At 46.4% G+C, this 17,542-nt stretch overlaps 1 protein-coding gene across 2 annotated transcripts in view; it reads left to right on the forward strand.

The window, feature by feature from the left end:
* SWAP70 (switching B cell complex subunit SWAP70) overlaps window positions 1–17,542 on the forward strand; it is a 122,476-nt gene that overhangs the window by 80,407 nt on the left and 24,527 nt on the right. For both annotated transcript variants that reach the window (XM_077286651.1, XM_077286652.1), the window contains exons 2-3: window positions 9,922–10,062; window positions 13,916–14,089. In XM_077286651.1, the coding sequence (XP_077142766.1) occupies window positions 9,922–10,062; window positions 13,916–14,089 (315 nt within the window). The remainder of the gene's footprint in view (window positions 1–9,921; window positions 10,063–13,915; window positions 14,090–17,542) is intronic.

Here is a 17,542-nt window from a genome sequence, read left to right on the forward strand (position 1 = left end):
ATAGGTCTACAACATGGACCGCTAAAGATGACCAGCAGAGAGGTACCATGTTTAGAAGACCCAACCCCCCAAAAGACAACAAATTTTACAAGAAGATAGACGGTTATTTGGTCACCTAAATGCAAAAATAACCTTATCTCAGGAGGTTTTATCTTCCTTAGCGTGGTGGCTAGACTCAAATCATTTGATGAGTGGTGTTCCATGGGTAATAACGCCATCTCATACCATAACCACTGACGCCAGTCCTCATGGATGGGGCGCTCATATGGGGAATGATTTTTGCCAAGGGTTATGGAACATGGAGGAAAGCTGCAGCTCCTCTAACGTTAAAGAACTAAATGCAGTAAAATACGCCTTATACCATTTCCTCCCACAGCTTCGGGGGAAAGACGTCAGAATCCTTTCCGACAACACCACCACAGTGGCGTATCTAAACAAGCAAGGAGGTATGCGATCAGAGACTCTGATGTCTTCTACTACAGAAATCTTGAATCTAGCAGAAAGTCACCTAACGTCCCTTACTGCGCTGCACATAATGGGAGAGAACAATCAGCAGGCAGACTTTTTAAGTCGACACACCTTGAGACAAGGGGAGTGGTGCCTAAGCCAGCAGATTTTTCTGGACATAATATCCCTATGGGGTCGTCCTCAAATAGATCTCTTCGCCACAAGAAGAAACAGAAAAGTCCGGAGGTTTGCCTCCTTATCTCCAGCGGATCATCCGGACATTCTGGACGCTCTCCAAGCCCCTTGGTAGTTGTCTGGCGTACGCTTTTCCTCCGATCATATTACTACCCCAAGTCATACGCAAAATCAGAGAAGAAGGAGCAAAAGTGATACTGATAGCTCCATTCTGGCCCAAGAGACCATGGTTCTCGTGGCTACAAACCATGTCGGTCTCAGATCCTTGGGTCCTCCCCTCAACACCCAACCTTCTCTTCCAGGGTCCGTTTTTCCACCCTCAGGTGGACAATCTCCACCTGACGGCCTGGAATTTGAGAGGCAGATGCTAAGATCGAGAGGATTCTTGGGGGGTTTGATTGACACACTTCTCCAGAGTAGAAAACCTTCCACCACAAAAATTTATACGAGAATATGGAAGAAATTCTTACAATTCCATACATCTACCAACACATCAGAAATTCCGATACAGTCTATCCTGGAATTTCTTCAAAAAGGGAGAGAACTAGGTTTAACTGTAAACACCTTAAAGGTTCATGTTTCAGCACTAGGAGCCCTCTATGGCCATAACATTGCGGGAGATAGATGGGTATCCAGATTTATTACGGCCTGCGAAAGAATAAATCCAGTTAACATACCTAGGATTCCACCCTGGGATTTAAATTTAGTTTTACAAGCCCTAACAGACTCTCCATTCGAGCCAATAGACTCAATACCCATTAAATGTCTATCACTAAAAACGGCCCTCTTGGTAGCACTGACTTCAGCTAGGAGAATCAGTGACATCCAAGCTCTCTCTGTAGATCCACCTTTTTTGTTAACTTTTCAGGATAAGTTAATTCTTAAACCAGACCCTTCCTACCTACCCAAAGTAGCGAAAAAATTCCACAGGTCACAAGAAATAATCTTGCCCACTTTCTTCAGTAATCCCTCCACTCCTGAAGAACAGAAATATCACACTCTAGACGTTAAAAGAGTAGTGTTAAAATACATTGAAAGGACCAGCAGCTGGCGACAGAGTAGGGCTCTGTTTATTTCCTTCCAGGGTGTCAAGAAGGGTCATGGAGTAACAAAAAGCACCTTATCCCGGTGGATCAGAGAGTCTATCACACTGGCTTACTCCGCGAGGAAAGAAAACCCTCCGGAAGGCATAACGGCACACTCTACCAGAGCGATGGCATCCTCCTGGGCAGAGAGGGGAGACGTCCCAATTGAAACTATATGTAAGGCGGCAACTTGGTCAAATCCTTCTACATTCTATAACCACTATAGGCTAGACCTATCGTCAACTTCTGCCCTAGACTTTGGCAGGACTGTCCTCAGCACGGTGGTCCCCTCCCTAGGTGATGGTCTCTGAAAGATCTCCAGTGGGGTGCTGTCGTGGCGAAGAGTAAAAAGCCGGATTACTCACCGGTAATGCTCTTTTAGCGAGTCCACGACAGCACCCTCTTACATCCCTCCCTAGATTAATATAGTACATACTATTGAGTAAAAATTCTTTTAATCATAAGCAAATAAGTTTGAAAAATGAAATAAATGATATTTGCCTAATACTGGCGGTCCTCCGGGTACTCTGAAATCAAAACTGAGGAGGAGAGGCGGACCGCCCCCTTTTATTAGGGTAGGTTTCCTGTTCCTGCGGGGCGGATCCCTCTCTCCAGTGGGGTGCTGTCATGGACTCACTAAAAGAGCATTACCGGTGAGTAATCCGGCTTATCCTCCAGTCACCTCCAGAGCTGCACTCACTATTCTGCTCTTACATCGTCTTATCCTCCAGTCACCTCCAGAGCTGCACTCACTATGCTGCTGACACATCATATCTTATCCTCCAGTCAGCTCCAGAGCTGCAGTCACTATTCTGCTGACACATCATATCTTATCCTCCTGTCACCTCCAGAGCTGCACTCACTATTTTGCTGTTACATCATGTCTTATCCTCCAGTCACCTCCAGAGCTGCAGTCACTATTCTGCTGTTACATCATGTCTTCTCCTCCAGAGCTGCAGTCACTATCCTGCTGTTACATCATGTGTTATCCTCCAGTCCTTGGTGGTCACTGGTCATTTGTGCTGGACCGAGGTCTGCGGTGCTCACTGATCATTTGTGCTGGATGGATGTCCTTGGTGGTCACTGGTTATTTCTGGTGGATGGAGGTCCTCGGTGTTCAATGGTCCCTTCTGTTGGATGAAGTTCCTCAAGAGTCACTGCTCTTATCTCCTGGAAGAAGGTCTTTGATGGTCTTTGATGGTCACTGCACATTTCTGGTCTATTGAGGTCCTCGGTGGTCACGGGCCACTTCTGCGGGATGAAAATCCTTGGTGGTCACTACTCACTTCTGTAGGATGGAGGTTTTCTGTGGTTACTGATCATTTCTGCTGGAAGGAAGTGCTCAGTGGTCCCTTCTTCTGGATGCAAGTCCTCTGTTGTCACTGGTCCCCTCTCCCGGACGGAGTACCTCTTTGTCACTGGCCACGTCTGCTGCACAAAGGTACTCGGTGGTCACCGGTCCCTTCAGCTGGATAAAGATTCTCATTGGCCACTGGTCACTTGTGCTGGATGGAGGGTCCGCAGTGGTCACTAGTCCCTTCTTCTAGATAGAGATCCTCGGTGGTCACTTGTCCCTTCTCCTGGATGGAGGTCCTCTGTGGTCACTGGTCCCTTCTTCTGGACAAAGATCACTTCTGTTGGACAGAGGTCTGCGGTGCTCACTGCTTACTTCTGCTGGATGCAGATCCTTGGTGGTCACGTGTCACTCCTGCAGGTTGGAGGTTCTCTCTGGTTACTGATCGTTACTGCTGGATGAAGGTCCTCAGTTTGCACTGGTCCCCTTTTGTGGACAAATGTACTCAGTGGTCACTGGTCCCCCACAGCTTGATGGAAATTCTTGTTGGTCACTGGTTACTTCTGTTGAATAGAAGTCCTTGGTGAACACTGGTCACTTCTGTTGGTTGGAGGTCCTTACTGGTCACTTCTGCTAGATAGGGGGGGCTCAGTGGTCACTAGTCCCTTCTTCTGAATGGAGGTCCTCGGTGGTCACTGGTCCCCTCTCCCGGTTAAATGTCCTAGGTGGTCAGTTGTCATTTGTGCTGAATCGAGTTCCGTGGTGGTCACGGCTCACTTCTGTAGGAATAAGGTCCTCGATGGCCACTGGACACATCTGTTGGATGAGGTCTTCAGTGGTTACTGGTCACATTTTTGGATGGAGGTCTGTAGTGGTCACTGTTCACGTCTGCTGGATGGAGTCCCTTCTTGTGGACAAGGGTACTCAGTGGTTACTGGTCCCTCCTTGTGGACATAGGGACTCGGTGGTCACTGGTCACTACTGCTGGATAGAGATTCTCGTTGGTCACTGGTCACGTCTGTTGGATGGAGGACCTTGGTTGTCACTGGTCACATCTGCTGGAAGGAGGTCTGTGCTTTAAGGGATAACACTACTTTGGGATATTTTTACTTTCCCCGTCATTCTATTATTCTTTGCTATTTCCCTGAGACAGACAAGGTGGGACCCGTTTCCTCTTAAGAAAATAAATGGGCGAAGTCACTCGGCCACTGACCCAGATTTACTGTAAAGGAAGATAAACATCTCCAGGTTTTCAGTCCCGGTGTCTGTCCTGCAGACCTGAGCACAGAGAATGGAGAGGGAGGAAATGGTGGAGGCAACATCCCACCCTGGAGTCTATTACAAGTTCTACAACTTTCTAACAGACTTTGTTTCATTATTATATTTGCAGCTTTTTTTTTTTAGTTTTTTCCACCGGTTTTTCATTTGCACCTTATTTTTCTTTTATGCTCTACCTGTAGAGCAAAGCGACCTGGAGCCAAAAATTGCGTGTTGATCTGTTGCAGCGAAGCAAAAATTAGTACTTTCTGATTAGACTAATAACTATCTCTAATCCAATCGGAGTAATTCTTTCAAATGTAACCTTTATTATAAACTTTTATAACTATTATTTATTTATTAGCTAAAGCCCCGTGGCTCCAGGCCGCACCACCCCACAGAGACCGCGCGGTTCGGGGGACGTGGCCTCATGTAGTCTGATGTCGTCTTCACTTTTGTACATTTTTGCTCATCTGCAGCAGATCAACGTGTGATTTTTGGGTGTGCGGCTCCTCGTTTCATTCTTTTCTACAGTTATAGAAGCTTCTTCTTTCTAAAGTCTATTTTCTATGTTCGCTGTATTTTCGGATCACAATTGTGGCTGGGATTTGAAGTTTTAGATGTTTTCAGCTGATTCATTAATTGTGACTTTTTTTTGCAAATATTTTTTGTGCATTTGTCGATAGGGACAGGTGAGCCCTTTCCATTCCCTCGGCGGCTGCATACATGCTGGAGCCAGGGCAGCACAGTGCCGTCTACTGTAGAAAGCACTTAGTGGGAAGCATGACAGTCAATAATAGCAGTTAAATAATCTAGGTATCAATAATGTATGACTGACCAGGACCATCACGGACAAACTGCATTATTCATGAAGAATGCAAATCACAGAAAAAAACGCAGTCACAAAGTCCCAATATATAGAAATATATAAACTTTATTGAAAAAATAACAACAGGTGCACAGTAAAAGTGGGAAAAATCCCCCCCGTGCCACAAACAGCACGCACAAATAGACAGGGAATGATGCACACTGACTCATATAATAGGTATCATAACCTCATCAATATACACCATGTATATAGGACAGTTGGACACATATCAATAGTCAAATACCAGAGTCAAAATATATATACATACCGGTAGTAGGAAATGAGTACACGTGCGCATCAATGACCTGTCCCCCGACGCGCGTTTCTGCAAAAATGCCTTTCTCAAGGGGTGACTAATATATAAACTGACTAAAGTATATACTCACAGGACCGGAAATAAAGCGACACCCATATCGCACGGCCGCATAACCCGGAAACACAGGGGCCCCATGTGATCACAGGGAAGCGGCACCGCGGTATCACAAGCCGGAAGTGATGTAAATGTTATGGGTATGAAGATGCAGAATCGCCATCTTAGTATAGACAGAAGAGGACATGCGCAGATGTAACTATGAAATCAAAAGTTCCAACCGCGCATGCGCAGACAAGCGACTGCAGCCATGTTATTGAAGATCATAAGAAGCCACTACAGGATATTACTTGTGGCCATCTTGCTGAGGAAAAAGCCATGAAAGCATAAATATATATATCACTGGCATAAAACAATCGCCAATAACATGATTGCCACATAGTTGTAATAGGCAGAATTACCCATATAGTAAAAGGAGCAAAAACCAATAATACAAAATAATAATAAATAAATAAATTATACTATATCCATATATTACATTATATATATGTGTATATATACTGTGTAGTGGGCAATCCCAGTACTGCAGCTCAGGCCTTATTGAAGTGAATGTGACCCGAGCTGCAGTACCGAGAACGGCCACTCTGGGCGCTGTTTATCTCATGGATGCGGCATTAATGTATTAAAGGTGCGCCGTCAGCTCCGAATGACCAGTCAAGCCAAGCACAGGCACCCTGTGCATCATGGCGACCAAACATTTATATACCCCTTCCCACCTGCTTGTTTCCCTGCTAACTCCCCTCCCCCTCTTCTTTGACTGACAGCTCTGGCGTCATAGAGAAAAGACGGGAAGAGATAGATTGAAAACAATGTTTGGCCGCCATGATGCACCGAGCACCTGTGCTTGGTTTGATTGGTCATTCGGTGCTGACGGCGCCCCTTTACCTCTGCTATAAAGGCAGGCAGTTAACCTTTCATTGCCTGCCCGGTTGTGTCCGTGTCCTCCTCATGTTTCCAGCCTTCGTGGTTCCTCTTAACTCCTAAGCCTTTACCCAGGTGTGCGTCTCCCCCTCCGCTGCTGCCGGACCCTCCCTCCAGCCCTCTTATTTTTGTTCCTTTTTCTTTGTAAGGCTACGTTCACATTTGCGTTGTGCGCCGCAGCGTCGGCGCCGCAGCGCACAACGCAAACAAAAACGCGGCAAAACGCACGCTAAAACGCTGCGTTTTGCGCCGCATGCGTCCTTTTTGGCCGAAAGTTGGACGCAAAAAAAATGCAACTTGAAGCGTTTCTTGCGTCCAACGCTTGCGGCCATGCGGCGCAAAACGCAGCACAACGCATGTCCATGCGCCCCCATGTTAAATATAGGGGCGCATGACGCATGCGGCGCCGCTGCGGCGCCCGACGCTGCGGTGCTGACCGCAAATGTGAACGTAGCCTAAGCTGTTCTATTATTTATTCTGAATCACACAAATCCTCGGAGCAGAACAATCATCGGCTGCTGTCAGTGAATGGAAACAAGGAGAGCCAGTACAAATCAGCGGCCTGTGACTCCCATGGGGCATCATGCCGGGTCACAGTACTGGTGGCCTCTCAGTTCCGCCTGTGTCCGCAGATATCGCCCCGTCCAGCACCAGGCTGCGAATCACACAGGACGTCTGGGGCTGAACTTGGGATCTGCAATGATTTTCTTGTGCAACAGGAGAAACTGTGAAACTCCATTGTTGCAGGAAAGGGAAGCGCCGGCGTAAAAACGGCAGAATCGGCAAAATCCAGATTACACAACGTCTACAACAATGGTGGACTGTAAGAATATCCCCTACAGCATGCGGCGTCCTCACCCCGTACAGGACAATGCACGTGTTATAGAGGCAGCAAAACACTGACGAGCAGCTGCTCACCCCGACCAATCAGAGCATTAGAATAGCACACGGGTAAGATACGTGTAGTGCACCGAGTCTGACGTACAGCACACAAAGTAAGTACACCCCACAAAGACAAACCCCAACACTACAGCTCCGGAGCATAATACAGCATCAGTAATGTAATGTATGTACACAGTGACTGCACCAGCAGAATAGTGAGTGCAGCTCTGGAGTATAATACAGGATGTAACTCAGAATCAGTAATGTAATGTATGCACACAGTGACTGCACCAGCAGAATAGTGAGTGCAGCTCTGGAGTATAATACAGGATGTAACTCAGGATCAGTAATGTAATGTATGTACACAGTGACTGCACCAGCAGAATAGTGAGTGCAGCTCTGGGGTATAATACAGGATGTAACTCAGGATCAGTAATGTAATGTATGTACACAGTGACTGCAGCAGCAGAATAGTGAGTGCAGCTCTGGGGTATAATACAGGATTTAACTCAGGATCAGTAATGTAATGTATGTACACAGTGACTGCACCAGCAGAAGGCCAGCGTCACACTCAACGTATGGAAATACTGTCCGTTTTTTACGGCCGTAATACACAGTAATTGTTTCAAAACACTGTTCCGTATTCAATGCGAGGATGCGATTTTTACGCACAAATTTATCCATGTGTCATCCGTATGGCTTCCGTACGCTGTTTTTTTCTCGCAGGCTTGCAAAATGGACATATCATGGATCCATCGGCTCAAATATTCTTAAAAACATATATACAGTCTATATACATATATATATATATATATATATATTTATTTAATACAGCGCTAGATAGCAGAAAAGCCGGTAATTCAATTGCCTTCCTTTGCTCTCTCCTTCACAAACCCGACAGGATATGAGACATGGTTTACATACAGTAAACCATCTCATATCCTTTCTTTTATTACATATTCCTCTTTACTAATGTAAGAAGTGTCTCTGTGTAAAATTTTGGGGCTCTAGCTATTAAATTAAAGGGTTAAATCCCGGAAACAATTGCCGTGGACTCCCGCGCAATTTTCTCCGCCAGAGTGGGAAAGCCAGTGACTGAGGGCAGATATTAATAGCCTAGAGAGGGTCCATGGTTATTGCCCACCCCTGGCTAAAAACATCTGCCCCCAGCCGCCCCAGAAAAGGCACATCTGGAAGATGCGCCTATTCTGACACTTAGCCTCTCTCGTCCCACTCCCGTGTAGCTGTGGGATATGGGGTAATGAAGGGTTAATGTCACCTTGCTATTGTAAGGTGACATTAAGCCGGGTTAATAATGGAGAGGCGTCAATTATGACACCTATCCATTATTAATCCAATAGTACGAAATGGTTAATAAAACACACACACATTATTAAAAAGGATTTTAATGAAATAAAGACACATGGTGTTTTTAATATTTTATTAGACTCTTAATCCACCTGAAGACCCTTGTCACCTGAAACAAAGTTAAAAAAAACAAACAACAATATTCCATACCTTCCGTCGTTCAGTCTTGTCCCACGCTGTAAATCCATCTGAAGGGGTTAAATCATTTTACACCCAGAAGCTCTGCTAATGCAGCTGTGCTCCTGTCTGTAAAACTTGGTGAATGAATGGAATGCAGGGGAATGTACTGTAGTTACCTCGAGTCGTGGTGATGCGCCCTCTGGTGGATGAACTCATATGAACTCGAGCGTGAAAAAATATTCAGAAAAGTTCCCAGGCCTATTCTATGTGTACACATTTATTCTATCTATTCTATTCTGTCAGTGTGAATTTACTGTACACCGCACAGAATTGCCGGCTTTTCTATAGAACACCGGTGCGTATTTCTCGCTAGTCACACGCATGGTCCGTGTGTAATCCGTAATTTTCTCGCTCCCATAGTCTTTCATTGGCGGATTTTTTGCGCAAAACGCTGACAAACGCAGCATGCTGCGATTGTCTACGGCCGTACAAGACCGTATAATACGGATACGTAATATACGGCAGATAGGAGCTGCCCCATAGAGAATCATTGGGCCGTGTGCAATGCGTATTTTCTGGACGTATTTTCTGCGCTCATACGTCCGTGAAACTCGCTAGTGTGACGCCGGCCGAATAGTGAGTGCAGCTCTGGAGTATAATACAGGAGGTAACTCAGGATCAGTAATGTAATGTATGTACACAGTGACTGCACCAGCAGAATAGTGAGTGCAGCTCTGGGGTATAATACAGGATGTAACTCAGGATCAGTAATGTAATGTATGTACACAGTGACTGCACCAGCAGAATAGTGAGTGCTGCTCTGGGGTATAATACAGGATATAACTCAGGATCAGTAATGTAATGTATGTACACAGTGACTGCACCAGCAGAATAGTGAGTGCAGCTCTGGAGTATAATACAGGATGTAACTCAGGATCAGTAATGTATGTACACAGTGACTGCACCAGCAGAATAGTGAGTGCAGCTCTGGAGTATAATACAGGATACACAGTGGATTGTAATACTGTATATTTCATGTGTATATAATGGTGACTTTCTGTCCTCTTTATTTGCTCGGTGTCGGCCTCCTCTGAGCTTTCTTCTGTCTTCTCAGGTTCTCTCTCACAATCTCTGCACGCTGCTGCACGTCCCACATGATCCTGTGGCTTTGGAGGAACATTTCCGGGATGATGATGAAGGTCCGGTGTCTAACCAGGGCTACATGCCGTATCTGAATAAATTTATCCTGGATAAGGTGAGCGCCGCTCTTTTCCTGCTCCCTCAGTTCGCTACACATTTATCTCGTACCTTCGGTTTCCATATGATTAATGTCTTGTTTTGTCATTTTATAGATAAATATACTGTATAATCCTTTGTCTTTGTTCACACGGTGCTTTTCTTTCTGCAGCCAAAACGTTTACTTTTCGTAGTAAAGATGCAGTTTATACAGATTTTTGCTGTGTTCCTTTGGTGCTGATTACTTGTGTGATTTGTCTACAATACTTGTGCGTAAAACATAGTTTTCTGCTCCATAAATGTTATTCTGCGTTTTTCTACTTTCTTATTTACTTTCATGGGTCAAAATGCTGTAGAAAGAAGTGAGGCTGCAGATTCTCCAAACCCGGCAATTCTCCGAATCAGTCAGAAAACGATCCGTGAGCCGGAGACGTCTGAGATCTTGGAAAACGCAGACTAAAGCACAGGAATAATAATAATAATAATAATAAACACTGCAGTGAAGCCCCGTGTGACCATGGCCTTACCCTGCAGTGTCAGCGCCGCTCCGTCACATGCGGGATGTGAGTGTTTCCGACAGTAACTCTGTGCCAAGGACGTGATGGGTTTAGTAATCTCTGATTTATGTTCTTCGGAACTTTCCAATAGAATCGTTTTTAGAATATTAATTACAAAAATATTTCTGTCTGTCATTTTGGGCATTGTCCCCCGATGTGATTCCGGGCCCCTCATCTGACGCCATCATTCTACACAATCGCTCCAGAGTATCGTACTTGGGACACCTGCTTGGACCAACCTATGGTGTGCTGGGGTGCCGAGGGTGTCTGTGCTGAGGCGCCGAGGGTGTCTGTGCTGGGGTGCCGAGGGTGTCTGTGCTGAGGCGCCGAGGGTGTCTGTGCTGGGGCGCCGAGGGTGTCTGTGCTGGGGCGCCGAGGGTGTCTGTGCTGGGGCGCCGAGGGTGTCTGTGCTGGGGCGCCGAGGGTGTCTGTGCTGGGGCGCCGAGGGTGTCTGTGCTGGGGCGCCGAGGGTGTCTGTGCTGGGGCGCCGAGGGTGTCTGTGCTGGGGTGCCGAGGGTGTCTGTGCTGAGGCGCCGAGGGTGTCTGTGCTGGGGTGCCGAGGGTGTCTGTGCTGAGGCGCCGAGGGTGTCTGTGCTGGGGCGCCGAGGGTGTCTGTGCTGGGGCGCCGAGGGTGTCTGTGCTGGGGTGCCGAGGGTGTCTGTGCTGAGGCGCCGAGGGTGTCTGTGCTGGGGTGCCGAGGGTGTCTGTGCTGAGGCGCCGAGGGTGTCTGTGCTGGGGCGCCGAGGGTGTCTGTGCTGGGGCGCCGAGGGTGTCTGTGCTGGGGCGCCGAGGGTGTCTGTGCTGGGGCGCCGAGGGTGTCTGTGCTGGGGCGCCGAGGGTGTCTGTGCTGGGGCGCCGAGGGTGTCTGTGCTGGGGCGCCGAGGGTGTCTGTGCTGGGGCGCCGAGGGTGTCTGTGCTGGGGCGCCGAGGGTGTCTGTGCTGGGGCGCCGAGGGTGTCTGTGCTGGGGCGCCGAGGGTGTCTGTGCTGGGGCGCCGAGGGTGTCTGTGCTGGGGCGCCGAGGGTGTCTGTGCTGGGGAGCCGAGGGTGTCTGTGCTGGGGCGCCGAGGGGGTCCTACAGGGGGGACGAGGGGTTTGTGCTGAAAGATGAGGAGCTTGTTCAGGGAGAGACAAGGGGGTTGTGCTGGTCCGATGAGGGAGCTGCACTCGTCTAATGAGGGGGCCGCTTTGCAGAGTTGAGGGGACAGTGCTGGTAGACGAGGGGGCTGTGCAATGGGGAATAAGAGGCCGCAGTGGGAAGATGAGGGCGAGGCTGTGCTGCTGGGGAGTCGAGGAGGCCGTCTCCATTGGTTCGATGACGTGGTCACCAGTGTCCTCCGGCGATCAGTTGCTATCTGTAGAGATTCAGCAGCGAGTGTTCACTTTCTCTGCGGCACCACCAGAGGGCAAATACAATATTACACAGTTGTAACTGTGACACTGGGGGTCTTCCAGAGCGAGACACTGTGTATAATAATGGGGGTCCTGAATCCCGTCCTTCCTGCACCTTAATGTGCCCAGTCTGTGGCAATAAAGGATTTCCGAAAGTCTCTGTCTCATTCACCACCCAGAAACATCCAGCGAGGACGTGAGTCACCGACGTCCCGGATCGGAAAGTCTCGATACTAGACGGCTGACATCCTGGATTTCCCCGGTGAGGTCGCTCTGCTTCACGTGTGGACTAATGGGTCATTCTGCACCCGAGCTCCCATCATGCATTGCTCCGGGACCAGCAGGATTGGGGCCAATGATTGGTTGTGAATAAGGATGAAAAACTGCAAAATAAGAAATAAGAGAAAAACCAACATTTTCCTCCATTTTCACCAGATTTATTGGTTAAGTGCAGATTTGGGGGTCCGACCCTCTGGTGTCTCAGATCTGCTCAGTGGCGGTCTCTCCCCTCCATATGCCGGCTAACATTTCTTCTCCGCGCTGCGGTAACCACAGGCTCCGGATTTCCATGATAAAAGCCCAAAGATGTTGTGAACATTCCTGGCCGCCTCTGAGCGCCCCTCTTTTATAGGTGGATGGGGGGAGCTCGGCCAAGATTTTGAAGAAAGTTCTTACTTTTCACAGATGCAAATGAATTATTGATCTCACAGAAAAGGAAATGAGCTGAGTAAACAGGGGGCTCATTGTGATCCCAGGGGTCTGGCCCCGAGCCCAGAGGAGCAACTTCATCTTATAACATGTATCTCTGGGGAATGAAGAAGGGGCCTCACAGTTCGACATCAGCCACCCCAGCGCCAAATGTCCCGTCTTCTGCACTGGACACTTAACCCTTAATTGTCACTAAAGAAAGTTTGTGTCCATTAGAATTAGTGGAAACATAAATCGGCTGAAATGTCTCAAATCTCAGAGCACAAAGTCATAGTCAGGACTAAATGCTGCGGAATCTGTGGAATGCAGAAAGAGAAATTAAAGGATAAGCCAGTCCAAATTCCCCCAATCTCCTCCTTACAGAGCCTGTCTGCAGTCACCACTAGGGGGAGCTCCCTGTATACAGAGATGCATGATAAGATCCTGTCTGCAGCCACCACAAGGGGGAGCTCATTGTATACAGAGATACATGATAAGACCCTGTCTGCAGTCACCACTAGGAAGAGCTCCCTGTATACTGAGATACATGATAAGATCCTGTCTGCAGTCACCACTAGGGGGAGCTCCCTGTTTACAGAGATACATGATAAGATCCTGTCTGCAGCCACCACTAGGGGGATCTCCCTGTACACAGAGATACATGATAAGATCCTGTCTGCAGTCACCACTAGGGGGAGCTCCCTGTATACAGAGATACATGATGAGATCCTGTCTGCAGTCACCACTAGGGGGAGCTCCCTGTATACAGAGATACATAAGATCCTGTCTGCAGCCACCACTAGGGGGAGCTCCCTGTATACAGAGTTACATGATAAGATCCTGTCTGCAGTCACCACTAGCGGGATCTCCCTGTACACAGAGATACATGATAAGATCCTGTCTGCAGTCACCACTAGGGGGATCTCCCTGTACACAGAGATACATGATAAGATCCTGTCTGCAGCCACCACTAGGGGGAGCTCCCTGTATACAGAGATACGTGATTAGATCCTGTCTGCAGCCACCACTAGGGGGAGCTCCCTGTATACAGAGATACATTATAAGATCCTGTCTGCAGTCACCACTAGGGGGAGCTCCCTGTATACAGAGATACATAAGATCCTGTCTGCAGCCACCACTAGGGGGAGCTCCCTGTATCCAGAGTTACATGATAAGATCCTGTCTGCCATATGGGATGTAAATGTTATCAAAATTTCACGCTTTAACCTCCTTTTTAGGTAACCAGAGACTTTGACAAGGTGGAGTTTTATAAGATGTGCTGGACTCTCTGTGCTAAGAAGCACCTGCCGAGAAGCCCCCTGTGCATCAGCGAGGACAGCGCCTTCAAGGTGTGGACTATATTCAACTTCCTGTCAGATGACAAATATCCACTCACCATCGTGCCGGAGGAGGTAAGAAGAGTCTAAAAGTCATAGATTATATTCCCTCCATCACTCCTCAGTAAGAGAAATCTTTCAATTTGCAACAAAAGTATCAGTTCAGAATTCTATCATGAGTTAACCCTTTACCTACTGGTCAATATGTGAGCAGAAAATATGGCACTGTGAAGACAAAGCGTCACTCTGCCATCAGATCTCTGCAGGTATCCTCTCTTAATGTCTCTGTTGCTCTGATTTACTTATTGCTCATTTTGTGTCTTGTTTGCGATTTTACGTTTATGATTTATTTGTTGTTAGTTTGCATTTATAACTCTCTAAAGTTTTATGCGTCTCTGTCATTGCCGGAAATAACTGCTCTTTTTCTTGTTATTTTCCTGCTCTTTTCCTGCTTTTTGTCCTGTTCCTTTTACTGCCTTTTTCCTGCTCTTTACTTGCCCCTTTCTTGCTCTTTTCCATGGTCTTTTCATTGCTCTTTTCCATGCACTTTTTCCATGCACTTTTTCCATGCACTTTTTCCATGCACTTTTTCCATGCACTTTTTCCATGCACTTTTTCCATGCACTTTTTCCTGCTCTTTTTCCTGCACTTTTTCTTGCTCTTTTCCTGCTCATTTCCTTTCTTTTTCCTTGCTTTTTCCTTCTTTTTCTTGCTCTTTTTCCCTGCTCTTTTTCCCTGCTCTTTTTCCCTGCTCTTTTTCCCTGCTCTTTTTCCCTGCTCTTTTTCCTTGCTCTTTTTCCTTGCTCTTTTTTCTTGCTCTTTTTTCTTGCTCTTTTTTCTTGCTCTTTTTTCTTGCTCTTTTTTCTTGCTCTTTTTTTTTGCTTCTTTAGGGTATGTTTCCGCGGCCAGATGTTACAGCATAATAGAGGGGATTTCAAGAAATCCCATGTCCACTACGTGTGCAGGGACGCCTCCAGCTTCCCTGTGGAGACGGACATGCGGCGTATCTTTTTAGACCGCAGCACTTCAATTTATCTTGCGGAGACACTCAGTTTCCCCAAGATAAATGTCACCTGTACAAAGTGTTGGATGCGGTGAACCCGCACGGTTCAATGAACACATGTGGAATCACCTGCAATTAAAAGCCGGCAGCACTTTGGACAGAGCGGACATATACTGTGTCCAAAGCTCTGCTGGTTCCTGACCGTGGGACATACCGTCTCAGCTCCTTTTCCAGCGATACTTAATTTTCTTTTTTTCTTTCTCTTTTCCTTACTTGAGTCGGATGCTCCAGTCACATGTATAGCAGCATTCACAATTCTGTAGGTTTATCATTTACCCTGAGGCCCAGGCTGCTGCTCTCTCCCTCCCCCATGCTGTGATATTGCCACATGGCTGTAGTCATTGTGGTCAGTGCTTTACACTGCTGATTTACATTTTTATTTTCTATAGCGCCAACATATTCCGCAGCACTTTACAATGTTGGGGGAGACTTGTACAGACATAAAGACATTCCAGAATAAGCATAACTCTCGCAGCTGACACTCTGGGCTCTGAGCACCACAATCCCCGCAGAACATCAGAGCGGAGAGACAATGACATCACAGCGAGACCAAAAATGTATCAGAGAAAAGCAACTACATCGCAATAGCGTCATCGTGAAATGAGAGTATGTAGGCTGAAGGCTGAGCGTAGGGGAAGGGGAGGAGCCTAAGTACAGCGGGGCGTGGATTGGATGTATACCCTGATTACATTCTCTATGGAGGTTATGGGGGGGGGGCACATAATTAGTGAAACGACTGCACCTGCAGAGTATTATCCCCGTTATTACAGGCAGATATGAGGTTTATGGGGTGTGATATACAGCGCTGAGGAACTCGCTGCTGACACCCAAATTCCAGGATGTTTCATTACTTGGAGTTTCCAGCGACTTTTAACAGTTGAGCTGCGTATGTCCACTATAATTATATATGTACAGTCGCTATAACCTGGGCATCTCCTGTGTATAATTATATATGTACAGCCGGTATAACCTGGGCATCTCCTGTATATAATTATATATGTACAGCCGGTATAACCTGGGCATCTCCTGTATATAATTATATATGTACAGCCGGTATAACCTGGGCATCTCCTGTATATAATTATATATGTACAGCCGGTATAACCTGGGCATCTCCTGTATATAATTATATATGTACAGCCAGTATAACCTGGGCATCTCCTGTATATAATTATATATGTACAGCCGGTATAACCTGGGTATCTCCTGTATATAATTATACATGTACACATGTACAGCCGGTATAACCTGGGCATCTCCTGTATATAAGTATACATGTACAGCCGGTATAACCTGGGTATCTCCTGTATATAATTATATATGGACAGCCGGTATAACCTGGGCATCTCTTGTATATAATTATATATGTACAGCCGGTATAACCTGGGTATCTCCTGTATATAATTATACATGTACAGCCGCTATAACCTCGGTATCTCTTATATTTTGTATATGTACTGCCGGTATAACCTGGGCATCTCCTGTATATAACTATATATGTACAGCCGGTATAACCTGGGCATCTCCTGTATATAATTATATATGTACAGCCGCTATAACCTGGGCATATCCTGTATATAATTATATATGTACTACCGCTATAACCTGGGCATCTCCTGTGTATAATTATATATGTACAGCCGGTATAACCTGGGCATCTCCTGTATATAATTATATATGTACAGCCAGTATAACCTGGGCATCTCCTGTATATAATTATATATGTACAGCCAGTATAACCTGGGCATCTCCTGTATATAATTATATATGTACAGCCGGTATAACCTGGGCAATTCCTGTATATAATTATACATGTACAGCCGGTATTACCTGGGCATCTCCTGTATATAATTATACATGTACACATGTACAGCCGCTGTAACCTGGGTATCTCCTATATACTGTATATGTACTGCCGGTATAACCTGGGCATCTCCTGTATATAATTATATATGTACAGCCGGTATAACCTGGGCATCTCCTGTATATAATTAAACATGTACAGCCGGTATTACCTGGGCATCTCCTGTATATTATTATACATGTACAGCCGGTATAACCTGGGCATCTCCTGTATATAATTATATATGTACAGCCGGTATAACCTGGGCAATTCCTGTATATAATTATACATGTACAGCCGGTATAACCTGGGCATCTCCTGTATATAATTATATATGTACAGCCGGTATAACCTGGGCATCTCCTGTATATAATTATATATGTACAGCCGGTATAACCTGGGTATCTCCTGTATATAATTATATATGTACAGCCGGTATAAACTGGGCATCTCCTGTATATAATTCTACATATACACATGTACAGCAGGTATAACCTGGGCATCTCCTGTATATAATTATGCATGTACACATGTACAGCCGCTATAACCTGCGTATCTTGTATATATTGTATATGTACTGCCCAGGGCCGGACTGGGACTAAAATTCAGCCCTGGCATTTGA

This window comes from Ranitomeya variabilis, chromosome 2, assembly GCF_051348905.1.
Source record: "Ranitomeya variabilis isolate aRanVar5 chromosome 2, aRanVar5.hap1, whole genome shotgun sequence".
Taxonomy (NCBI): domain Eukaryota; kingdom Metazoa; phylum Chordata; class Amphibia; order Anura; family Dendrobatidae; genus Ranitomeya; species Ranitomeya variabilis.